This window comes from Amphiprion ocellaris, chromosome 12, assembly GCF_022539595.1.
Source record: "Amphiprion ocellaris isolate individual 3 ecotype Okinawa chromosome 12, ASM2253959v1, whole genome shotgun sequence".
NCBI classification, from domain to species: Eukaryota; Metazoa; Chordata; class Actinopteri; family Pomacentridae; genus Amphiprion; species Amphiprion ocellaris.
Genome location: NC_072777.1, coordinates 26353651 through 26374249, shown reverse-complemented (window position 1 = coordinate 26374249; position 20599 = coordinate 26353651). Strand labels below are relative to the sequence as shown.

The window sequence follows — 20599 nt, the reverse complement described above, 5'->3', positions numbered from 1 at the left end:
ATTGCTGCCCTCTGCAGGATTTGTCTTCTTCAATTTCAAGTTGAAAGGTTACTGTTTTGACACGGTTTAAAAGATTTATCACAAATGCAGCTTGACATGTTTACAGAACAGGACTTTGAGGGAGCATTACGAGTGTTGCATGAGCACTTGAAGCAGAGTATCACTGCACAAGTCGACTACTTTGAAGCCCAGTCCCCGAACTTTTTGATGGCACCTTCTGCTAGCTTGCTGAGTGACATCTTGCTTAATAACTTCACTTAATTGTACAGCTCTACCTGCATGAGCCGCCAATCTGACAGGTGAGACAGGTGGTTACTCACCGACACTCTGGAGCTGGCTCTGACTCTGGCCACAAACTCTCTCTCTTTGTTGGCTGCCTCCCTCTGTGTTCTCTGAAAGCTGTTCAGAGCTGCAGAAAAGTCGTTCAGCAGACGCTCCTTCTGCAGCTTTCTCTGCCGCTAAAACACACATAGAAAAACACATTACCGGAAAGCCCACATGTTCAAGCTATGATGTGTAACAGGGGGACAAAACTTTGACCACCAGCTCACAATTTAATACCTGATCAGGGCCGACAGGAAGGGCAGCAAACCCTTTCATAAGCCGGTCAGTCTCTTTCGCCAGGTGGTTGCCCTGCTGCTGTTTCTGTTGACTGGTGACCAAAGAAATGTATTATGTTCATTTGTTAAATGGCAGAGGAGCAAAAATAGTCTAGAAAGAAAATGTCAGTTGTGAGTGGAATCAGTACCAGCACAGTTTACCGTAATTTCCGGACTATTGAGCACACCTGAATATAAGCCGCACCCACTAAATTTTAAAAGAAAAAAAGTTTTGTACATATACAAGCCGCACCTGACTATAAGCCGCAAGTGTCCACGTTGTAACATGAGATATTTACAGAGAAAGATTTTTTAAAAACTTTTAATTAAATAAATGCCCTTTTTCCGAACAGTGCCTGTAACACGGCAGTAAAACGCATTGAGTCAGTTCACGCTGCCGACTCCAACGTCTCATCATTGATTCATTGATGCCAAGCTTAGATGCAGCTGCTCTATTTCCTTCTTCACCAGGCAGATTGATTGCCTTTAACTTAGAAGCTGCATCGTACGCATTTCTTCGTGTGTTTTCCATGATGAGGGTGTGTGCATGAAGCGCAAAATGACTGATCTGAAGGATTTAGTGTGAGTGCGTTTGATTTAATTCAAACAGTTTCATTGGTCCACTCTGACCTGTTCGGTAATTTCATTCTAATGTGACGAGTCTAAATGTATTGGCGGCATGACAGTCGTAAATCTATACATTAGCCACATCGTTGTATAAGCCGCAGGCTTCAAAGTGTGAGAAAAAAGTAGCGGCTTATAGTCCGGAAAGTACGGTAGTTTTACATCATTGATACTTATAATGTATATTAAAAGCATTCATCCCCCTTGGAAGTTTTCCCCTTTTGTTGCTCTTGAATATTTACTTCTGGTCAATTTTTTTTTTTTTTAAATTGACAAGAATTTAGATTAATAAAACGACTCTTTTATGTCAAAGTAGAGGGATTACAGTTGTCTTGCTGGCCTTAATGACTTTGTTCTTTCTTAGTGAAAGTGAGATTCAACAAAGTGTAAAAATGCAATGTACCATGGAAACCTCAACAACTGAGTGATCAAGCAAGAAACACACAAATCACTGAGGCCACCAAGACAGCTATGACTTCCAAACTAGTTTTTTAAAATTCTTGTCCACAAAGCCAAATTAAATTCACCAGTATTCAAGGTTGACAAGCAATTAAAGGAGAAAACTTCCAAGTAGGTTCAACACTGCTAATATGCACTGCATAATGTGCCAAATCCAACCATGTCTCCAGTCCTGCAGGCCACCAAGACACCTATGACTTCCCCACTTTGACATGAAAGAGTACTCCTTTTGGTGATTCAGCGTTGACAAGAATTAAAGGAGAAAACTTCCAATGGTCGTAAATACTTCTATATGCACGATATAATAGACCAGGCCTCCGTTCCCTGAGGCCACCAAGACACCTATGACTTGCCCCACTTCGACACTATAGAGCTTTTTTGGTAAATTCTTCTCACAAAAGTCAAAATAAATTAACTGTAATTCAATATTGACAAGCAATTAAAGGAAGAAACTTGCAAGGGAGGTGAATACTTTTCATATGCACTGCACAATAAACTAAAAGAAGCAGTCCATCACTTACAGCGTCTGTCGGAGATAGCTGGTGTCCTGCTCAGTTCCCAGAAGCGATACCGTCCTCTGCAGCTCGGAGGCTGGAAAAGAAGCGAGAAAACACTATTTATTTGTACATAATGTGTCCTTAAGGTGGGTGTAATCTTTGAGTTTCAGCTGAGTGCCTGTATCTTACTCAGTCGCGTGATTTTCTGGATATTAGTGCTGATGCTGTTAACCAAAACGCTGGGCTCCTCTGGAATCCCAGCCTGGTATGCCATGATGAAAGCTGCAAGACACACAGCATCACACGGAGTCATGTGACAGGAGATCTCGTTACTACAGTTAACTGCGGTTAGCTCTCTGCTCTCATGACCGACATGTGAAAATACCTCCAGGCGTCCAAGCTGCAAACATCGATTTATTATCCACATGTTGCCAGTTTGTAGAAAAACCAACAAACATGTTGCCAGTTTGTAGAAAAACCAAACACCACTGACATTTTAGCAGCTATGTTTCTGTTTGTAACTGTTTTAATATGGAAAAACAAGCATCAACAGTGATTTCAACCTTTAATCTTCACTATTATTTTCTCGATCTTGTGATGACAGACATGACTTCAACTCAGAAAACGATTTATTTATAGACCTTATTTAGTGCACAGGGGCACTGTCAGGTTCTTTTTTTGCCTTTTCCCTAAAATCAACAGTAGTTTAGCTGCAGTTTGTTTAGTAAACGCATGAGTACGTTTATATTTAGTGATTGATACTAAAAGGACCCTCCTTTGCTAACTGTTATTTGCAGTTTCTTCATGCTCCCATTTTCTGATGATGTGAAAAAGTTTAAATTCTCTGATTGCAGCTTCAGAAAAGTTTCTGGTTTTTAACTTATGTAATAGTACACAGGCACAATTGTTATTTATTTTGTGGACAAAACAGGGAGGTCAACTATGAAGCACAAACACTTAGATAGGTGTGAATTACTTTGGAAGTTGTGTCTTTTATGTTTTAATTAAGTGGCTGTCAATTTTTATTATTATTTATTGTGCATTATACTTATTATTAAATATTTTGAGAATCGGTTTGAGTCATTTTCAAGACAAAAACATGTAAATTCTCAGATTTTGGAGTCGTAAATGTGAATATTTTCTCTGTTTTCTCCTGTATGACAGTAAATTAAGTATATTTTATCATCATCATCATCATCATCATCATCATCATTATCTTCTCATATTTTTTAGACCAAACAATTAAGTGATTAAATCAGAAAATAAGATGAACTGACAATGGAAATAATCATTAGCTGCAGTCCTGGTCAGGTTTTAGCAACAGTGACTTGTAATATGAATATGTGAACTAAGAAATCTATTAATTAAGACTTTATTTTAAAAATATGACCTTAGATACTTGTGTTTAAGACAAAATAAATTTCCAAAGAATATTGCAAAATGATGTATTTGGATCCCTTAGGAAAAAATATTGTTGACTGACGCAGAATTATATCAGCATCATTCTCACTATTGGTTTAGTTAAAGCCTTTAGAATAGAATCAGTAAAATTTAACATTTTGGTTTTGAAATGTCACATAAAATAAATTTGACATGAATTATATGTAAATTTCAGTTGTTTTCCTGTTTTGCACAGTGAATATGGACATTTAACCACGACTGTATTTGATGTTTACATTTGTTAGTGAAGCCAACATTAAGAGTAGGTATAATAATATGTTCATTCCACAAAAGGAGAGACCTGACATTCTTTGCAAGCAACAAAAATTCTAAATTTTGCTATTATATAACTATAGATATTGCCACAATAACCTGTTAAAGCTGAGAATAGATGAAAACTAGATAAATGTTGGAAACTTCAACTCACAATGTCCTTTAATAATTAACATTAATTAATTTTATGCAGCGTTTATAAACATCTACTTCAAAACAACGTAACAGTTTATGAACTAACGCGTCATCAGAGGTCTTTTTAAAGAGACGTGACGGTCGTATGTTGCAGCATTGATAGATTTCCTCCGTCTGGGACTAACGGAGCTGCTCTGAACCATTAAAACCTCTCCAGTACGAGGTGGACAGTGTGGAACCATCACCTCCTTTTAAATGTGACTGAGATGAAGGAGATGGTGTGGGTTTTACACGAACTCAGCCGAACCTTGTTTCCATCCTGGTAGATCGATCGTACAGATACTTGGAAACGTGTGAAAGGGGATGTTGAACTTTACCCGCTGCTTTTTCCTGAGAATGGATCAATGTTTGGCAACTATGTGAAAGAAATCTCTGCATTTTTCTGTTATTTATGACCTTGTGATACCCAATAAAATCCATTATAGTAATTAACAAAACTTCTTTTATTCTCAGTTCTTGCTATTTTGCTGCTGGCTAAGACCTTCTTGGTACGCAGGAATACTTTGAGGTTATTAACTGTAATTTTATTCTTGCTCTAATTATTTGTATCACAGTAGTTGTTCAAGATGTGCATCTATGTATATATGCATATATTGCACTACGTAGAATAATCTTTGCTTTTGTCATAGTAAGTCAGCTTCATATCACCTGAAGAATAACTCCAGGATTGAAGGACTCATGTCTCAGCAGGACCTTGAAAAACTGGTCCACACATTTATCTTCACTCGATTAAATCATTGTAACAGTGTCTTTACAGGTCTGACTAAAAAGTCAATAAAACAACTGCAGCTGATCCGGAACGCTGCAGCTAGAGTCCTCACCAAGACTAAAAAAGTGGATCACATCACTCCAGTTTTCAGGTCTTTGCACTGGCTTCCAGTCTCTCAGAGGATAGACTCTGAAATACTTTTGGTACTTTATAAACCACTAAATGGTTTAGGGCCCAAGTATTTCAGTTCTATTCTATTCTATTCTATTCTATTCTATTCATGTACTACAGTAGTTTTTATATATTAATGTGTACACTTTGTAAATTTTTGCCACGAATTGGTGCCTTTGTCACTTGATGGAAATCGATGCATTTTTCTGTTATTTCCGATCATTTGACAGATACAAATATCCATATTTATTTTTTGCTTTCTTAATTCTTGTCATTTTGACCTAAACTTCTATGCAGAAAATCCTTTAAATATCAATATTTGCAAGTTATTTTTAGAAATGGAAAATATAAAATTTCTCTGGAATTTATATGTCAATAGAAAATCCCTATTTATAACAACACCTGCTTCATTATTGTGACTATTTTTATTGATTTATGGGGGATGTATATATATATATATATATACATACATACATATATATATATATATATATATATATATATATATATATATATATATATATATATATATACATACATATATATATATATATATATATATATATATATATATAGCACAGCTTTTATTTGCATTTAAGTTAAAATTTGCTAGAGGTATGATTAATTTTCACTATTTTATATATATATATATATATATATATATATATATATATATATATATATATATATATATATATATAGATAAATATAAAAATAGTGAAAATTAATCATACATATATATTTCATATATATATGTATATAAATAGTGAAAATTATTCATACCTCATAGCAAATTTTAACTTAAAGTTACTTTTAAATGCAAATAAAAGCTGTGAAATTATTTTGTCCACAATGACGTCTCTTGTACATCATCTGATTTTCTTTTGGGAAACACCTGTGTCATTTCCAATCAAAAAAAAAAAAAAACCGAACTGTTTGAATAAAAGTAAGTCAAAATTTGCTAGGGGTATGAATAATTTCAGGCTTGACTGTATGTATGTATGTATATATATATATATATATATATATAGAGAGAGAGAGAGAGAGAGAGAGAGAGAGATCGATAGATAGAGAGCCACAGTTATAGTTTATCATTTGATTTGACAGTTGTTTTTATATCTCTGTGTGTATATTTTGCTTTTTTTGCCACTCGAGCATCTGCCATTGGATAGAAATGGATTCCATGTTTCCATTTTTAAAGCAGTTTTTGTATGTCTATGTGTATTCTCTCCGTTGTGAGTGTGTTGAAAGCTGGAACGCTGTTCTGTGTGCAGTTTGCAGCAGGTTTGGTCGGACAGTCAGTCATGCAGACTTCCTGAGTTCAGCCAGAAGGACTGAAACCTGCAGCCGTTCTCCTGAAACAACCAGCTGCTGACAGACCAAAAAGTCTGAGCGCACATTTCTCACGCTTCTTACTTTTCCGGAGCCTCACTGTGATTAAAATAATGTCGCTTTAATTCTACCTGTTGCAGCCCCGCCTGCTCGCTGATACTCTGTCTCTTTAAGTGCCATAAAAATGCGGAAATCAAACCAGTTTTTAAACGGCAGGAATTTTACGCACAAATAATCAAACAATCAGTTTAAAGAAGCAGTTTTAGGGAACTTTACACCAAATCTGAAGGCTACAGAAGTCATACAGTCAGAATCGAAGCCACAGTAGTTTAACATGTTTCTCTGTCGTTCTCCGGAAAACAAATGATTTGATTCTGCTCGTTACAAATACATGAAACAGCTTTTTAAAATGCTCGTCTTCGTGCGTCAGAACTGCGGTTCGTGCGTAAAAGTGAAGCACAGCGGTGGAAAAATTTGTACTTTACCTTTCTGGTGACTCGCAACAGCAGCCGAGCGTTTCCTGATTTTCTGCCACTCCTCCGTCACATGATATGTGCTGAGAGAGGGCTGATCCCTGGGAGGAAATACGTAAAAAAACAAACAAACAAACAAACAAACAAACAAACAAAAACCCTTAGAAGGGCTGATTTTTAGGATTAATTATGTGAGAAAAAAATTCATGGTTATAAGGGCTGATCTGTGTGCGAAATTATGTTTTTAAAAATGGTGACGAGCTGCTTTTTGGAAGAAATTGTGCAAAAAGACGCTTTTAGGGGCCAATCTGTGGAAAATTATATAAAGGACTGATTTAGGGGCTGATATCTGGATAAATTATGTTAAAAAGCGATATTTGGAGCTGATTTTTTTTTTTTAACGGTAATAAATGCTGATCTCAACATGGTCCTAAATTTTCCAGTTCAGTTAGTAGCAATGGGAGAAAGTAACTAAGTACATTTACTCAAGTAGTACTTAAAAACACTTGTGAGTTACTTGAGTATTGCAATTTTCTGCTGTTTCATACATCTACTTTTATACATATACATGTGTGTAAGAAGTTTAATTCATAACTACAGGTTGTAAATGATTCATTCTGTCAAATCTGAATGTTACAACTAAAGCGTTCTGATAAAAATAGTGGAGTACGAAATTTCAAAGTGAAATGTAGTGAAGTGGAAGTAGAAAGCGCCAGAACGTACTTATTATTTTTTTTTACCACTGTATGAATGTGAAATGTAAATTTCTGTGTAGTAATTTGTCGAGGTGGAGATAACTTTATCCATCCATCCATTATCTATACACCGCTTAATCCTCACTAGGGTCGCGGGGGGGGGGCTGGAGTCTATCCCAGCTGACTCGGGTGAAGGCAGGGGACACCCTAGACAGGTCGCCAGTCTGTCGCAGGGCTACATATAGAGACAAACAATCACTCTCACATTCACACCTACGGGCAATTTAGAATAATCAATTAACCTCAGCATATTTTTGGACTGTGGGAGGAAGCCGGAGTACCCGGAGAAAACCCACGCATGCACAGGGAGAACATGCAAACTCCATGCAGAAAGATCCCGGGAAAGCCGGGACGCGAACCAGGGACCTTCTTGCTGCAAGGCGAAAGTGCTAACCACTACACCACTGTGCAGCCCGAGATAACTTTATATTTTATGCAATTATTTTGTTTGAAACGTAAAATCTTTAAAGGAACTGCTATGAATTTGAGAATTTCCCGCATCGTGACTTTGCCTTCTTCCCAGAAGAACGCTTTATATTACTGATTAAAGTGCAACAACAAGAGTTTTGAGAACAGACTTTATTTCAAACAGTAAATAATTGTTTATACTTTACTTGGACGCTCATATTTATGGCAGAATGACACATGATGACATCTGCAACTTGCAGCTTCCGGTTAGTGACTCCACTGTACACTTAAGTGGCTTTTCTGGTGCACAGTTGGCTCCCGTCGCATTACTCTCGTGCTGTTTCTCAGCAGGTTGCAAGCAGTTCTGTCACCATGGACGTGAAAGTGGCTTTGGGGAAGGTGGGTGACAGCACGAGCTCGTTCATCATGTTCCTGCCTTGCTCTCTGGTGCTCACCGAGCACATGGCGCTTTTCCACAGACGAACCGGAGCCCCAACTGTTGGACGGCAAGATAAAAATCATCATCAAAAGTTCACAAACTCAGTGAAACAAGATAAATCCTGACGTGTGTGTGTGTGTGTGTGTGTGTGTGTGTGTGTGTGTGTGTGTGTGTGTGTGTGTGTGTGACCTACAGAACAAAGTGTTGATTCCCTTCATCCAGTTCAAGATGGAAACTGTGTGGTTCTCTTCCGGAGTCAAACCCTCGATGTTTGGTGCAACGTCGCCCGTCTGCAGAGACAAATAAGATTCAACTAGATTCACGCATAAGTTGTGAATATGTGTTATGTAAGATGAACGAAAGTTGTACCCGTAGAACTCGGCTTGGCATAGGACTCGTCAAATTCACAGCTGTCGCCAGGTTGGTGTGGTGGTGACAGGCTGCGTAATATTCAGCTCCGTCAATCCAGGCGGTAAAGAGCGCCACCTCCTCAGAGGAATATTTGCTCTGGCTGTGAGAGAGGTGGTATTTATCAGAGGAATAATTTACAAAAGTTCACAAAATACACAATGTATACGTATGCACTTGTAGAAACTATCGGTTAGTTTAATAAATAACAAAAGCATTTATTTCAGAAGTTCTTAATGTTTTGTGTGCAAACATCTGAATTTGTAAAGTAACTAAAGCTGTCACATTAACATAGTAGAGTGAAAATATTTCTTGGTGGAAGAAAGTGACACAAAAATAAAATACCAGATTCTGCTTACTTTAGATGCTATCTAGTTCTGTGTTCAGACAGAATTCATTCGTGCAAACTGAGGTGTTTAAACTGCAGGATATACCGTATTGATTATTGACTGATAGATAGTACCTGGCACTGCATGCAGAAGTTGCAGACATCCGTGCTGTCCAGTAGAGCCCAAGGATGGTGTCTTTCTTCACGTTGTCGGGCTGATCAGACTCCGACGTAGCCCTCAGATCCTAAAAACACACAAACACACCATTAAAAGAGAAATTCCAGCTATTTAGTTGTATAGTTTCCTAAAGCTGTTGGATGCAGAAGATAGAGACTCAAGTAGAAGCAGCAGAGGTTTAGAAATCATCAGTTTTAGACCGTTTCTCCACGTTTTTTCAGGTTTCTAGAATATTATACTGGTAATTTTTACTTGTGGAAACTTGCTGAAATACCTTGTAAAACGTATCCCACTTTGTCATGGCATCAGGGAAGCGTGTTGCACAGTCAGCGTAGGTGGTACAATAGTCCTCCCCGCTTGCAGGCTTCTGCATCTTTACCTGAGAGTGTAATAATCTTCAGTATAGCCATCCGCATCATCATTAAAACTTCTAAAAAGTGTGTTTTTGGTTGAGCTGTGCCGCTTTCAGTACCTGGACGTCTGCCCCAAAGACGCCCTGCTGGGCAGCAGACAGGAAGGGAAGCACAGAAGTGTGGTAGCTCTCACCTGGAGGGAAACAAACAGGTGGTTTGTGTTTTCTGTGTGTGTTTTTGTGAGTTTACATGTTTGTTTGGCGTACTTACAGGCCCACCAGCTCTGAGGGGAAATACAGCTCTTATCTGATTCCTGTCCGCATGTTGTGGTACCAGTCGGGTCCATGAGACGGCCTGTAGACACAACACGTCATCAGATGGTGTCCTTTTAGCTCAGTGTTGATTTAAAGAAGCTATTTTCAGCTTACCTGAAACATATTCCCATGCCAGCATCACTGGGAGTCCCCACACAGGGCTGTCAGTGGTGTTGGACCCCATGGATGCCATGAAGGGATCAGTGGCAGCGATCAACACCCGGTAAAGACTCATGCGGTCGGGGAAATGCCAGGGGTTGGGAGTCACAGTTCCATCCTTTGACGGCAGGTCGGTCAGTGTCTCGACAGTTTGGTCCCACCCGATGGGTCTGCCATCTTTTGTGATAACAGTAGAGCTGCAGAGAGACGCTGCACAGGCCAGGAGGAAGCCGAGGACCGCTGGACGCTGCATGGTTGAAGCTGCAAAGGATGTAGTACGTGGTGTGGATGCAGTGTTTATATACACCTTTAGGTTGCATTCAGGGACATGACACGCAAAGTTAGACCCTGACATGTGGTTCACTGAACCCTCGCTGGCAGATAAGAACCTGTCTGTACAAAGTCCCCCACACTCTCCAAATATTGAAAGTGACCTCATTAATGCAGAAGCAGACTTTACTTTTTTCAATAGCTAATCGATAATGACTCACAGCTGTACATACTGCCTGTTTTTTGTGTTTTTTTCTTTTACAGATTTTTCTTGTTTTGTTAAATTACAAATAAAAGCTAGTAAAATCACAGATTTAAAAAATAATAATTTATGCATTCCCCCTACAACAAGGCAACAAACAAATGTTAGACCAAAAATTACAATTTTGTTTATTGAATTTAAATCAGCAAAAATATATTTATTTTACAGGTATTTCTCTCTTTTTTTTTTAAAAAAAGTAAGTGGTTTAAGGTGGGACAAATGGTTAATAATTGGTTTAATTGTTATTTTATAGATTTTCCGTATTTTGTTAAATTAAAAATAAAAGCTAGCAAAATCCCCACATTTAAAAAAAAAATATTGATGCATTACCCCTAAAAATCTGGCCAAACCATACATTATGTTCACAGCAAAAGATATTATTTTCACAAATAGCAATTTGTTTGTTTACAACATCTGACCAAATATTACACATTTTTTTTCAGAATTTAATTTGGCAAAAATATTATTATTTTACAGATATTTGTCATAATTTAAAAATATGTATATTCAGGACTGGAGAAAATGGTTAAGAATGTGTTTGTTAATGAAATGATTTTACACATTTCCTTATTTTAAAAAAATACAAATAAAAGTCAGTAAAATCACAAAATTTATTAAAAATTACCTAAAAATCAGGCCAAATTGAACATTACATTCACATCAAAAATCTACATTTTTACAAAACATTTGACAAAAAAAAAATACACCGAATTTACTGACTTTAAAGCAGCAAAAAATAGCAAGTGAAAGTGAGGCCCTTATCCCCAAGAACACCAAACCTACCATCAAGCATGGTGGTGGCAGTATCATGCCCTGGGGAACTGGAACTATACACAAAGTAAATGGAATAATGAAGGAGGATTGCATCCACATTCTTCAGGAAAACCTAAAATCATCAGCAGAAGGTTGATCTTGGACACAGTTGGATGTTTCAACAAGACAACGACCCTAAACGCACATGAAGGTGGTAAAGGAATGGTTAAATCAGGGTAGAATAATGGTTTTGGATTGGTCTCCTCAGAGTTCTGACTTAAACCCATCAATAACCTGTGGAACGATGAAGAAACAATTCTGAGTCAGAAAGACAACACTTTCAGTTGAACTGCACCAATTCTGTCCAGAAGAGTCAAAGAAAAATCAGAAGCTTGGGAACAGAAGCCAAAAGACCTTGTTGAGGTAAAAATGGCCAGAGGAGATTTAACCAAATATTAGCATTTCTGTATGTATATTTTTGAGCCAGCAGATTTAGGTGCTGTTCATACAGCGACTGTTGTCTCTTCATCACCAGTCGAAGTTTTATGGAAGACAAAGAGAAAGACACTGTTGGAAAAGCTCATATTAAATCTGGACTAGACTTCACCAGAAGACACGTGGAGGCTCTGAAGTCAAGTAGACGAAGGTTCTTTGGTTTGATGAGACCAAAATTACGACTAGACACTATGTTTGACAGACACCAAACACTGCACATCCTCACAAACACAACTTCCCTTCTGTGAAGCATGACGGTAGCAACATCATGGTGTGAAGCATGGTGGTAGCAGCATCATGATGCGAATAATGATGTTGGCAGTATCATGATGCGAAGCATGGTGGCAGCATCATGATGTGGGGATTCTGCAAGGCTGGTAAAGGTAGGAAGATGATATTTTATACAGTACAGGCTTTGATTTCATTGTGATTTTCCAGTTCTAATTGCTAAAATTTAATGTTTTCAGTCAGTTTCATTGCCAAACTTGGCCTCCTCCATAACACTGACAGGTATATTATTGTTTAAGGAAGGATAAAAAAGATTAGAAAAGCAAGTTCAACAAGTTAGTAAACAGTAAATGTTACACGCCAAAATCCATAGCATTTTTTTCAGTGAATTAAGGTTAACATACTATTAGTAGCCTGATTTACAGCTGCAGAGGCATCGAGGCAAATATTTAATGTCCAAAGAGATGAAAAAAAACAAAAAAACACCCAGATTAAGACAACTTTACTGTAGATGGTCGTTGACTTGAATTTCCCTCAGGATTAATAAAGTATCTATCTATCTATCTATCTATCTATCTATCTATCTATCTATCTATCTATCTATCTATCTATCTATCTATCTATCTATCTATCTATCTGATCAAAGTATTACAGTGTCAGTAGTTCCTTACTATTTTGGTGTTAAAATGATCCTAGATACTTTTATGCATAATTCACATACAGTAGTTTTTTTTCTCCATTGCTATTGAAAAGAAATATTTTGGAAGAGGTAACAAACAAATATTGTCTAAATTAATGCGAGTCAGTTCATACAATTGTATAATTTATTATTTATTTAATTTTAATTTATGTTTTCTTGTTAATATTTCTCTAAATAATGTCTGAATATGTTTCTCCACCAAATTATAAAATGTAGAGCAAATGTTTGCTCAAATGGCATTAAGGTTACTTTACGCAGAATTATTAAATAGTCTAACTGATATTCTGCCAGTAAAGTATCTAGATTAGATAAATATGAAAAATGCAGTATATGAAGCACACAAAACAAACAAGACAGTGAGTGTGATTGAAAGAAAGGGGAAAGAAAAGAACATAACATTTTAATGTATTATTAGGGTTAATATTACATTTGAAAGATGATGTTCTGAGGGAAAGGGATAAAGAGACCACACCTGAAAGCAGCTGCTAATTTGATGGTAGGCCAATTTGTTAACCTGTAAATTATATCTTTAAAAAGAGAATTTGGGAAAGTTGCAAAGGGACTGAAAGTTACTTGTATTGATGCTGCGGCGTGATGATGATGATGATGATGATGCCTCGGTGGATGGTCCGGTCAGCCTTGAAGTTGGGAGAGTTTGATGGTAAAAGAGAGCTCTCAGATAGGAGGACATATCATTAACTCAGTAGGGGTCTGGCACATCCTCCGTCAGGGGGGGATGATGTCCAGATGTCCCTCACAGAGTTACATTTTCAGGTAATTTTGTGGTGTCTATAATTCCAAAAATACTATAATTAGGTGAACATGATTTACCTGGGTGCATTACTGACAGACAGCTGATCAGAATGATACCAAATATGACCACATGAACGGCACACATGCTAAAATTATAATGTTGGTTCCAAAACAAAAAACCCCCCAAAAAACAGAAGATTAAAGAAAAGGAAAGATATAGATTGACAATGATGAAGTTCTTGAAGTTAATGATCAATAGATCCTTTAAATGAATACACAAAAAGAATGATTAAAATACAGGGTTGTGGAGGAATTGTCTTTCTCTGTTGTAATGTGAGTTCAGAGTTTGCAGCAGTGTCAGTGGAGTGGAATGTTTCTGAAGTTCTTCAAGATTTTGACCCCCGCTTCCTGCAGGGTTGGCAGTTGGTCAGAGCGTGAACTGGGGCTATTTGGTCCTTTTCTACTACGGTGGCCAAGGGGTGCAAACGCAGCACAAAAACAGAACGCCCTGCAAGAGACAAAAACACCCACAAAAAATAAATGCTACAAGATAGAAAACACCTACAAAAGAGAAATGCTGCAGGAGACATAACACCTACCAAAATGAAATCCACTTCACAAGAGAAACGGACTGCAAACAGAAACGCGCTTCACAAGAGAAACGGACTGCAAACAGAAACGTACTTCACATGAGAAACGGACTGCAAACAGAAACGTACTTCACAAGAGAAACGGACTGCAAACAGAAACGTACTACGAAACAGAAACACACAAAAGATAAATGCTTCAAGAGACAAAACACCTGCAAAAAAAAAAAAAAAAGAATAGAAATATTTATTCGTTGTTTTTTGGGTTGTGAATTTTAAAAAAAACATTAAGGGGGCTCTCTATTTCTCTTGACATTTTTTGCTAACACCTAAAAACTAAAGTAGTAGAACAACAAAGAAATGTTCCTATACTTAAGCACATTTAGCAAGTTTGGAAAAATCATTCAATATTTGTTTTAATGTTTTTCAGTTTTCTGGGACCATGGTATAGGCGGATTAAACAAGTTGGAGCCACTAGGGAGCTGTAGGTAGTGATGGCTGATCGAGGCTTTGTTGAAGCTTCGACACTTCATTCAAAACATGGTTCATTACTCGAGGCCTCAATGACACACAGTGCTCGAGTAGGACATCTAGTGGTCAATAATATGAAGTGCAATCAAGACGTGGTCGTTGGTTCATGGATTGTTTTGATTTGATTCGCCATGCACACATTCCTGTTTGACTACACTAGATGATTGTATGGGTTCTAGTGGACACAAAAATAATATTACTAGTAATAATAATGACAATAACTATTGAAGAGCACGTTTCTTATTTCCCATGTTTGTCTGTATCCCTATATACTCTTTGCTTATATTCTGTGTTATGAAACATTTAAACGGTGCTGCTACATTCATGAGATGTGCTCTATAAATACAGACTGATGTCATTTTCACATGGGGCTGGTGCAAATAAAGATTTTATGGATTATTATGGATTTTGGCAAAGTATGTCTTGGGGTTTATTGGTAAAGAGGTCAGTAAAGAGGGTGTGCTTATGTAACTGGTTATGAGGTTTTATTGAGAAATAATTTATCAACAGTTTTGGGACCACTGTTCCCTCTAAGCTGCGCGCGATACTTTTTTTTTTTTTTTTTTTTTGCGCATTTATCATCTATTTTTTTTTGCTATTTTCGAGTTTTTTTTAACTTGAGTCTCGACTCGATCGTTTTTCTCAGGAGGTTGGACTTTAGCCTTTGTGCTGGAGGGTTGAACCCTCAGTTCCAAGACTTTCAAAGCCTCCAGACCTCCCGAGTCCTCAGGACCTGAGCTTTCACACAGTCTGAGGGCTGAAATTTTCTAAGTCCCACAGTAGTTCTCTGTTAGATTGAACTTCCAGACAGTCCAAGGACTGATATCTTCTAAGTTCCTGAGTACTTCTCTGTTAGTTTGAACGTTCAGACAGTCTGTTAATGTTTCGATTAAATCTTTAAGGTTTTTCTTTTTAAATGTTCTACCACCTTTTAATGTTTAATTTTCTTTTTAAATCCTTCATTGTATTTTCAGTGTAATTCCTATTTGAACTTTTATTGTCTTTAAGATATAATTTTCTAATTAAACATTTAATTTTTTAATTAAATGTTTTGTCTTTTTTGGATAGGTGTAGTGAGAGACAGACAGGAAACAGGGGAAAAGAGTCAGGGGAAGACTTGCAGCAAAGGGCCACTAGCGGGACTCGAACCCGGGACGCTGCGTCAGGGACCAGCCCCTGTACATGGGTCACCCGCTTAACCCATTGAGCTATATGGGCGCCCAGGCTTTGTCTTTTTAAGGGTTTAATAATCTGACTAAATGTTTTGCATTTTTAAAAATGTGTAACATTCTTCTTGTTTAATTGTATTTTTTAAATGTTTAATGATGGAAAATACTTCATCTGTAATTTCTAATATTTGTATTTTAAAAATTTTGTTTAATTTCATAATGACATGTATTGTATCATGTTGAATTATCTCATTCCATATTTTGTCTGTTTAATATAATTTAATGTAATTTAATGTTTAACTCTATTAAACAGACAAAAATATGGAATGAGATAATTCAACATGATACAATACATGTCATTATGAAATTAAACAAAATTTTTAAAATACAAATATTAGAAATTACAGATGAAGTATTTTCCATCATTAAACATTTAAAAAATACAATTAAACAAGAAGAATGTTACACATTTTTAAAAATGCAAAACATTTAGTCAGATTATTAAACCCTTAAAAAGACAAAACATTTAATTAAAAAAATTAAATGTTTAATTAGAAAATTACATCATAAAGACAATAAAACTTCAAATAGGAATTAAACAGAAAATACAATGAAGCATTTAAAAAGAAAACTAAACATTAAAAGGTGGTATATGTACATATAATTTAATTGTATTTAATGTTTAACTCTATTAAACAGACAAAATATTGAATTAGATAATTCAACAACATACAAGACATGTCATTATGAAATTAAACAAAATTTTTAAAATACAAATATTAAAAATTACAGATAAAATATTTTCCATAATTAAACATTTAAAAAATAAAATTAAACAAGAATATTAAACATTTAAAAAAATGCAAAACATTTAATTAGATTGTTAAACCTTTAAAAAGACAAAACATTTAATTAAAAAATTAAATGTTTAATTAGAAAATTACATCTTAAATTTCTTAAATCTTTAATAATAAAACTTTTTAAAAGTTTTATTGTATTAATTTGTTGTGTTTGATTTATTTGCTTTTTGTTATGTAGTTTATTTCTTTAATCTTCTTTTTCTGTCAAGATTTTAACCCCAACCTTAAAAATGAAATAAACCTTTAAATCACAATGAAAATACTTCTGTTGTCACAATCATGAGTTAGTCAATTATTCAGTTTATTAATTCAACTTTATTTGTTTAGCACCTTTTACACAGATGACAAAACTAAACAAGCAAAGAGAAAAAACTATGATTAAAACTCAAAAACATAAAAAAAAAAAACAAAAAAAAAGATTTAACATGGTAATAAAATATGTTGTGTCCAGGGGATAGAGGGAGTTTATTCAAGTCTTCTTGGGCTCACATGGGAAATCATTTAAAATATAAACTTGATATTCAGTCTAAGGAAACTGCAGAGCAACAGAAGAACCAACAATATCTCCTGTTTTCTCCTTTAAGGAGTCGACTCTTCTTGTGCTTTCAGACCAAAGAACTACAGACTCTTCACAACCTGCTCAAACTCTTGGTACAGGACCTCACCACACGGGTCAAGAAGGTTTCTGTCTCATTTCTACTCTGAAGTTCACCTTCTCCTGTTCAAACTGCTGACAAATGTTTCTGCTGCTCTAAAGTCTGGTCTCCAGAACTTCCTAAAAACTCTCAAAGGCTCTTCTGCTGCAGGTTACTTTGTAGAACTGTTGCAGAAAACCTCACTAAACCACATGGAGGAGCCTCAAGATAGTCGTCCAGATTAAACCATACAAAACCAAACTAGCACAACCCAAATGCTAAAGTCTCCTGCAGCCTACCAGAGAACCTCTGAGAACAGAGAATCAGGACAGGAACTCTTACCTTCTGGACAACCAACGTTGGTTCACAAACAAGAATACAGAATGTGTCTGACCAAAAACCTCTGAAGACTCACTACAGCCAAAATAAAGACACAACTCAGCTTGACCAAACCCACTAATCACTGCACACATTGGCACCATGTGCTAACTGTGGCTAAAGAACCTCATTTACCAAGACAACTATCCAGTACAAAGCCCTAAAACACACCAAGAAACACATTAAAGTCTGTTTTACTGCTGGAAGCTGCAAGCCAACGCCTAAAGAAATAACTAAAGCAATGGAGCCAAACCAGGTTCTGTGGTGAAGAGAAGCAGAGGAAATGTTTGACTGCAGCTAAATAAAGCAGGAAGACACTGAGCTGCTCAGGTGTTCCTGATAACACCAAGCAGCCACCTGGACAGCCAATAGGAACACAGCTTCCTGGAAGTCCAGAGGGCTGGGTTAGTGAAGGAAATTTAGTTTAAAGTTGAAGCAGAAAGTTAACAAAGAAAGTTGAAAACCACCTTCTGATACCTGAAATCTCTGAGTTTTCACACAAAGAACACCTGAACATGTCAAACTGGTTCCATAGTAGAACCATCATTGTAAAAACGTCATAGTATGGTGTGTTGCTCAAAAAACATTAGGACCCGGCTGTCAGGGGACAAACATGTAAGAAACATGAGAACAGAGAGAACCCAACCAGTAGGTCACAGTTTATCATCCCCCAGTCATCTCCTGAAGTCCATATGGTGAGAGACATCAGTATCTGGTTGTTATTTACCAGAGGATGCTTATAATCATGCTGATGTGGTCTGTACTCTACAGTATTTTAGTGACTCAATAAATGCCTAAGTTGTTTTTTTTAAATGCTTTTTAGTTTTTAATAAACATTTAAGAGCCTATATGTAATCAATAAATGGCCTTTGCCTATCTTAAGAAAAATTCACTCAGAACTCTGATATGTTAACAGTACTAAATAAATCAATAAATACATGCATACACACAAAAATAAGTTAATACATTAACTGTGTTAAGATAAGATTTAGATTTTTAAAAAGTTGTTTATGTTTTTGCAGAATCCAGTATTGCTCACTGGTTGGTCATTACATTTTTAGTTTGATTTCACTGTTTAAAATGATGCCACCTCTTTTCAGACAGAACCTGTGATAATAAAACAATACAAAATTTTTAGTTCCGTGTTAATAAAGCACTTAAAGCTTTAAGTATGGCTAAATGCTTTTTTCAAAATTAAATATATCACTCCTTAGGTGGTAGTGGCCCCAAGTTCAGTAAAGTTGGAAAGATATTCACAGATTCGGACTTCCAGCATCAATAACTCATTAGATATAGGTTGTCAAAACATAAACGGTGCCTCTTTCCCATTGTTGCAAGGCAGACAATGTGCTACAAGCCCAGTTTTATCAAAAGTAGCTGTCTTTCAAGCTACAGGAATAACATTGGTGTCTATGGAGTGAACAGGGTCCGTCTGCAATTTGCAAAACCGCTGCAACAGTAAAGAGAGACAAATATTCAATAACTTCACTCTTATACATTGTAGTGTCACTAAAATCACTGCAGCCTTCAACTGGCTCCTGTTGACAAAGTGTTTTAACAGAAATGTAAATGCTGTAATTTGATTCTTTTAATGAACCATGTAACTTGAATGGATGTGATGCTGGTGTGACCACAGTGCACACGTCTGATGTTGCTCACAGTGGTCCAAGGGACGCTCAGGGAGTTTGTGTGTTTGCTCAGACTCATGAAAAATTACAGGGAACATTGTTTGGGACTCAAGCAGTTCCTTCTTTTACTCACTATCTCCCCAGCCTTAGAAAAAAAAAAACCTGTTCACACGGCACAGATGAGGCTGAGGTACACAGGAAATGTTTGGCTCCATTGTACAAGTTTGGGTAAACGTTTTGTGGGTTGCCCAGTAAGCCAGTGGGTCTGCCGTTCTTTCTACAATTGCATTCGCTGTGGCGCTTTGCATTTGCCAGGCTCTACTTGCGTCTTCGTCTAATAGGCTCCACAGTTGAACTGAAAAATATTGAAGATCATCATCATCATCACCAGAAATGTCAGTCATTCCCTATTCAGAAGAGAAAAAACCTGTGGAAGGTGCTGCTGGTGGTGGAGGACGAGGCTGTGGTGGTGCTTGTGACGTAGATGACTGCTGCTTGGTATTCTTTATGTTAATTGTTGTGCATTCTGTTATTAAACGTTCTTTCACACTGGCTGCCACTCTGATTGGTGAATCCAAAAGTTTTGAACTGCAGAGCCACAAGTGTAGCAACAGTCAGTGAACTGTTCTTTTCTTTGGTTTGTAGTCTGTCAGCTAAGCACCTGACAAGGTTCTGTGCCAGGTGTTGTGGCATGGGGGTGGTGAGTTGGGAATATATATATATATATTATATATATATATATTATATATAATTATATTATATATATAATATATATATTATATATATATATATATATATATATATATATATATATATATATATATATATATATATATATATATATATATTAAAATTAAACACCAGTCAATCTGTTTTACTGGACAGCACTTTGTTGCAACTGCTATTATTTTATATGTGATATATAAAAAACAGTGACTTGACTTGACATTTGATAATACTGAGGTTATTCTGTATAACTGCTGCAGTCACTATATAAAGCACTAATATAAAAAGAAGCTTCCAGACAGACAGAAATGCAGCCATGTATCTGGAAAAAAGAAATGACAATTACATTATAATGGATTCATATCAGATGCAGCCATCTGGGCAAGTCGTTTAAACAGCCGATGTCTGTTTTCAGTTTCTTTAGCTAGTAAATGGAATATTGGATGGGAACAACAACTCTTACCAACAACAGGAGGACTGATAACTGGGAAACATTCTAGGACGCAAAAA

The 20599-nt window shown here is 36.4% G+C and overlaps 2 protein-coding genes across 3 annotated transcripts in view; both read right to left on the bottom strand.

The window, feature by feature from the left end:
- stx7l (syntaxin 7-like) overlaps nucleotides 1–6924 on the bottom strand; it is a 33727-nt gene extending 26803 nt beyond the window's left edge. The window contains exons 1-5 of one of the 2 annotated variants that reach the window (XM_035942424.2): nucleotides 6785–6924; nucleotides 2369–2461; nucleotides 2204–2273; nucleotides 562–652; nucleotides 321–458 (exon numbers count right to left, since the gene is read on the bottom strand). In XM_035942424.2, coding sequence (XP_035798317.2) covers nucleotides 321–458; nucleotides 562–652; nucleotides 2204–2273; nucleotides 2369–2453 — 384 coding nt within the window. In that variant the 5' untranslated portion in view covers nucleotides 2454–2461; nucleotides 6785–6924. The remainder of the gene's footprint in view (nucleotides 1–320; nucleotides 459–561; nucleotides 653–2203; nucleotides 2274–2368; nucleotides 2462–6784) is intronic. The other variant, XM_023297210.3, reaches the window with a different exon arrangement.
- Nucleotides 6925–8091: 1167 nt separating this feature from the next.
- Nucleotides 8092–10406, bottom strand: LOC111587291 (protein LEG1 homolog). The gene is made up of 8 exons (XM_023297213.3): nucleotides 10070–10406; nucleotides 9912–9995; nucleotides 9761–9834; nucleotides 9563–9667; nucleotides 9246–9355; nucleotides 8744–8885; nucleotides 8568–8664; nucleotides 8092–8431 (listed from the first exon to the last, which is right to left on the bottom strand). Exons 1-8 carry the CDS (start codon nucleotides 10365–10367, stop codon nucleotides 8280–8282), a joined length of 1062 nt encoding a protein of 353 aa, XP_023152981.2. The 5' UTR covers nucleotides 10368–10406; the 3' UTR covers nucleotides 8092–8279.
- Nucleotides 10407–20599: the final 10193 nt, after the last annotated feature.

Coding starts and splice junctions, on each gene's coding strand:
- LOC111587291 (XM_023297213.3), bottom strand. CDS start 10,367: ATGCAGCGTCCAGCGGTCCTCGGCTTCCTCCTGGCCTGTGCAGCGTCT. Junction 9,835..9,911: donor CCCTCAGAGCTGGTGGGCCT/GTAAGTACGCCA, acceptor GTTTCCCTCCAG/GTGAGAGCTACCACACTTCT. Junction 8,432..8,567: donor GGGAATCAACACTTTGTTCT/GTAGGTCACACA, acceptor GCCGTCCAACAG/TTGGGGCTCCGGTTCGTCTG.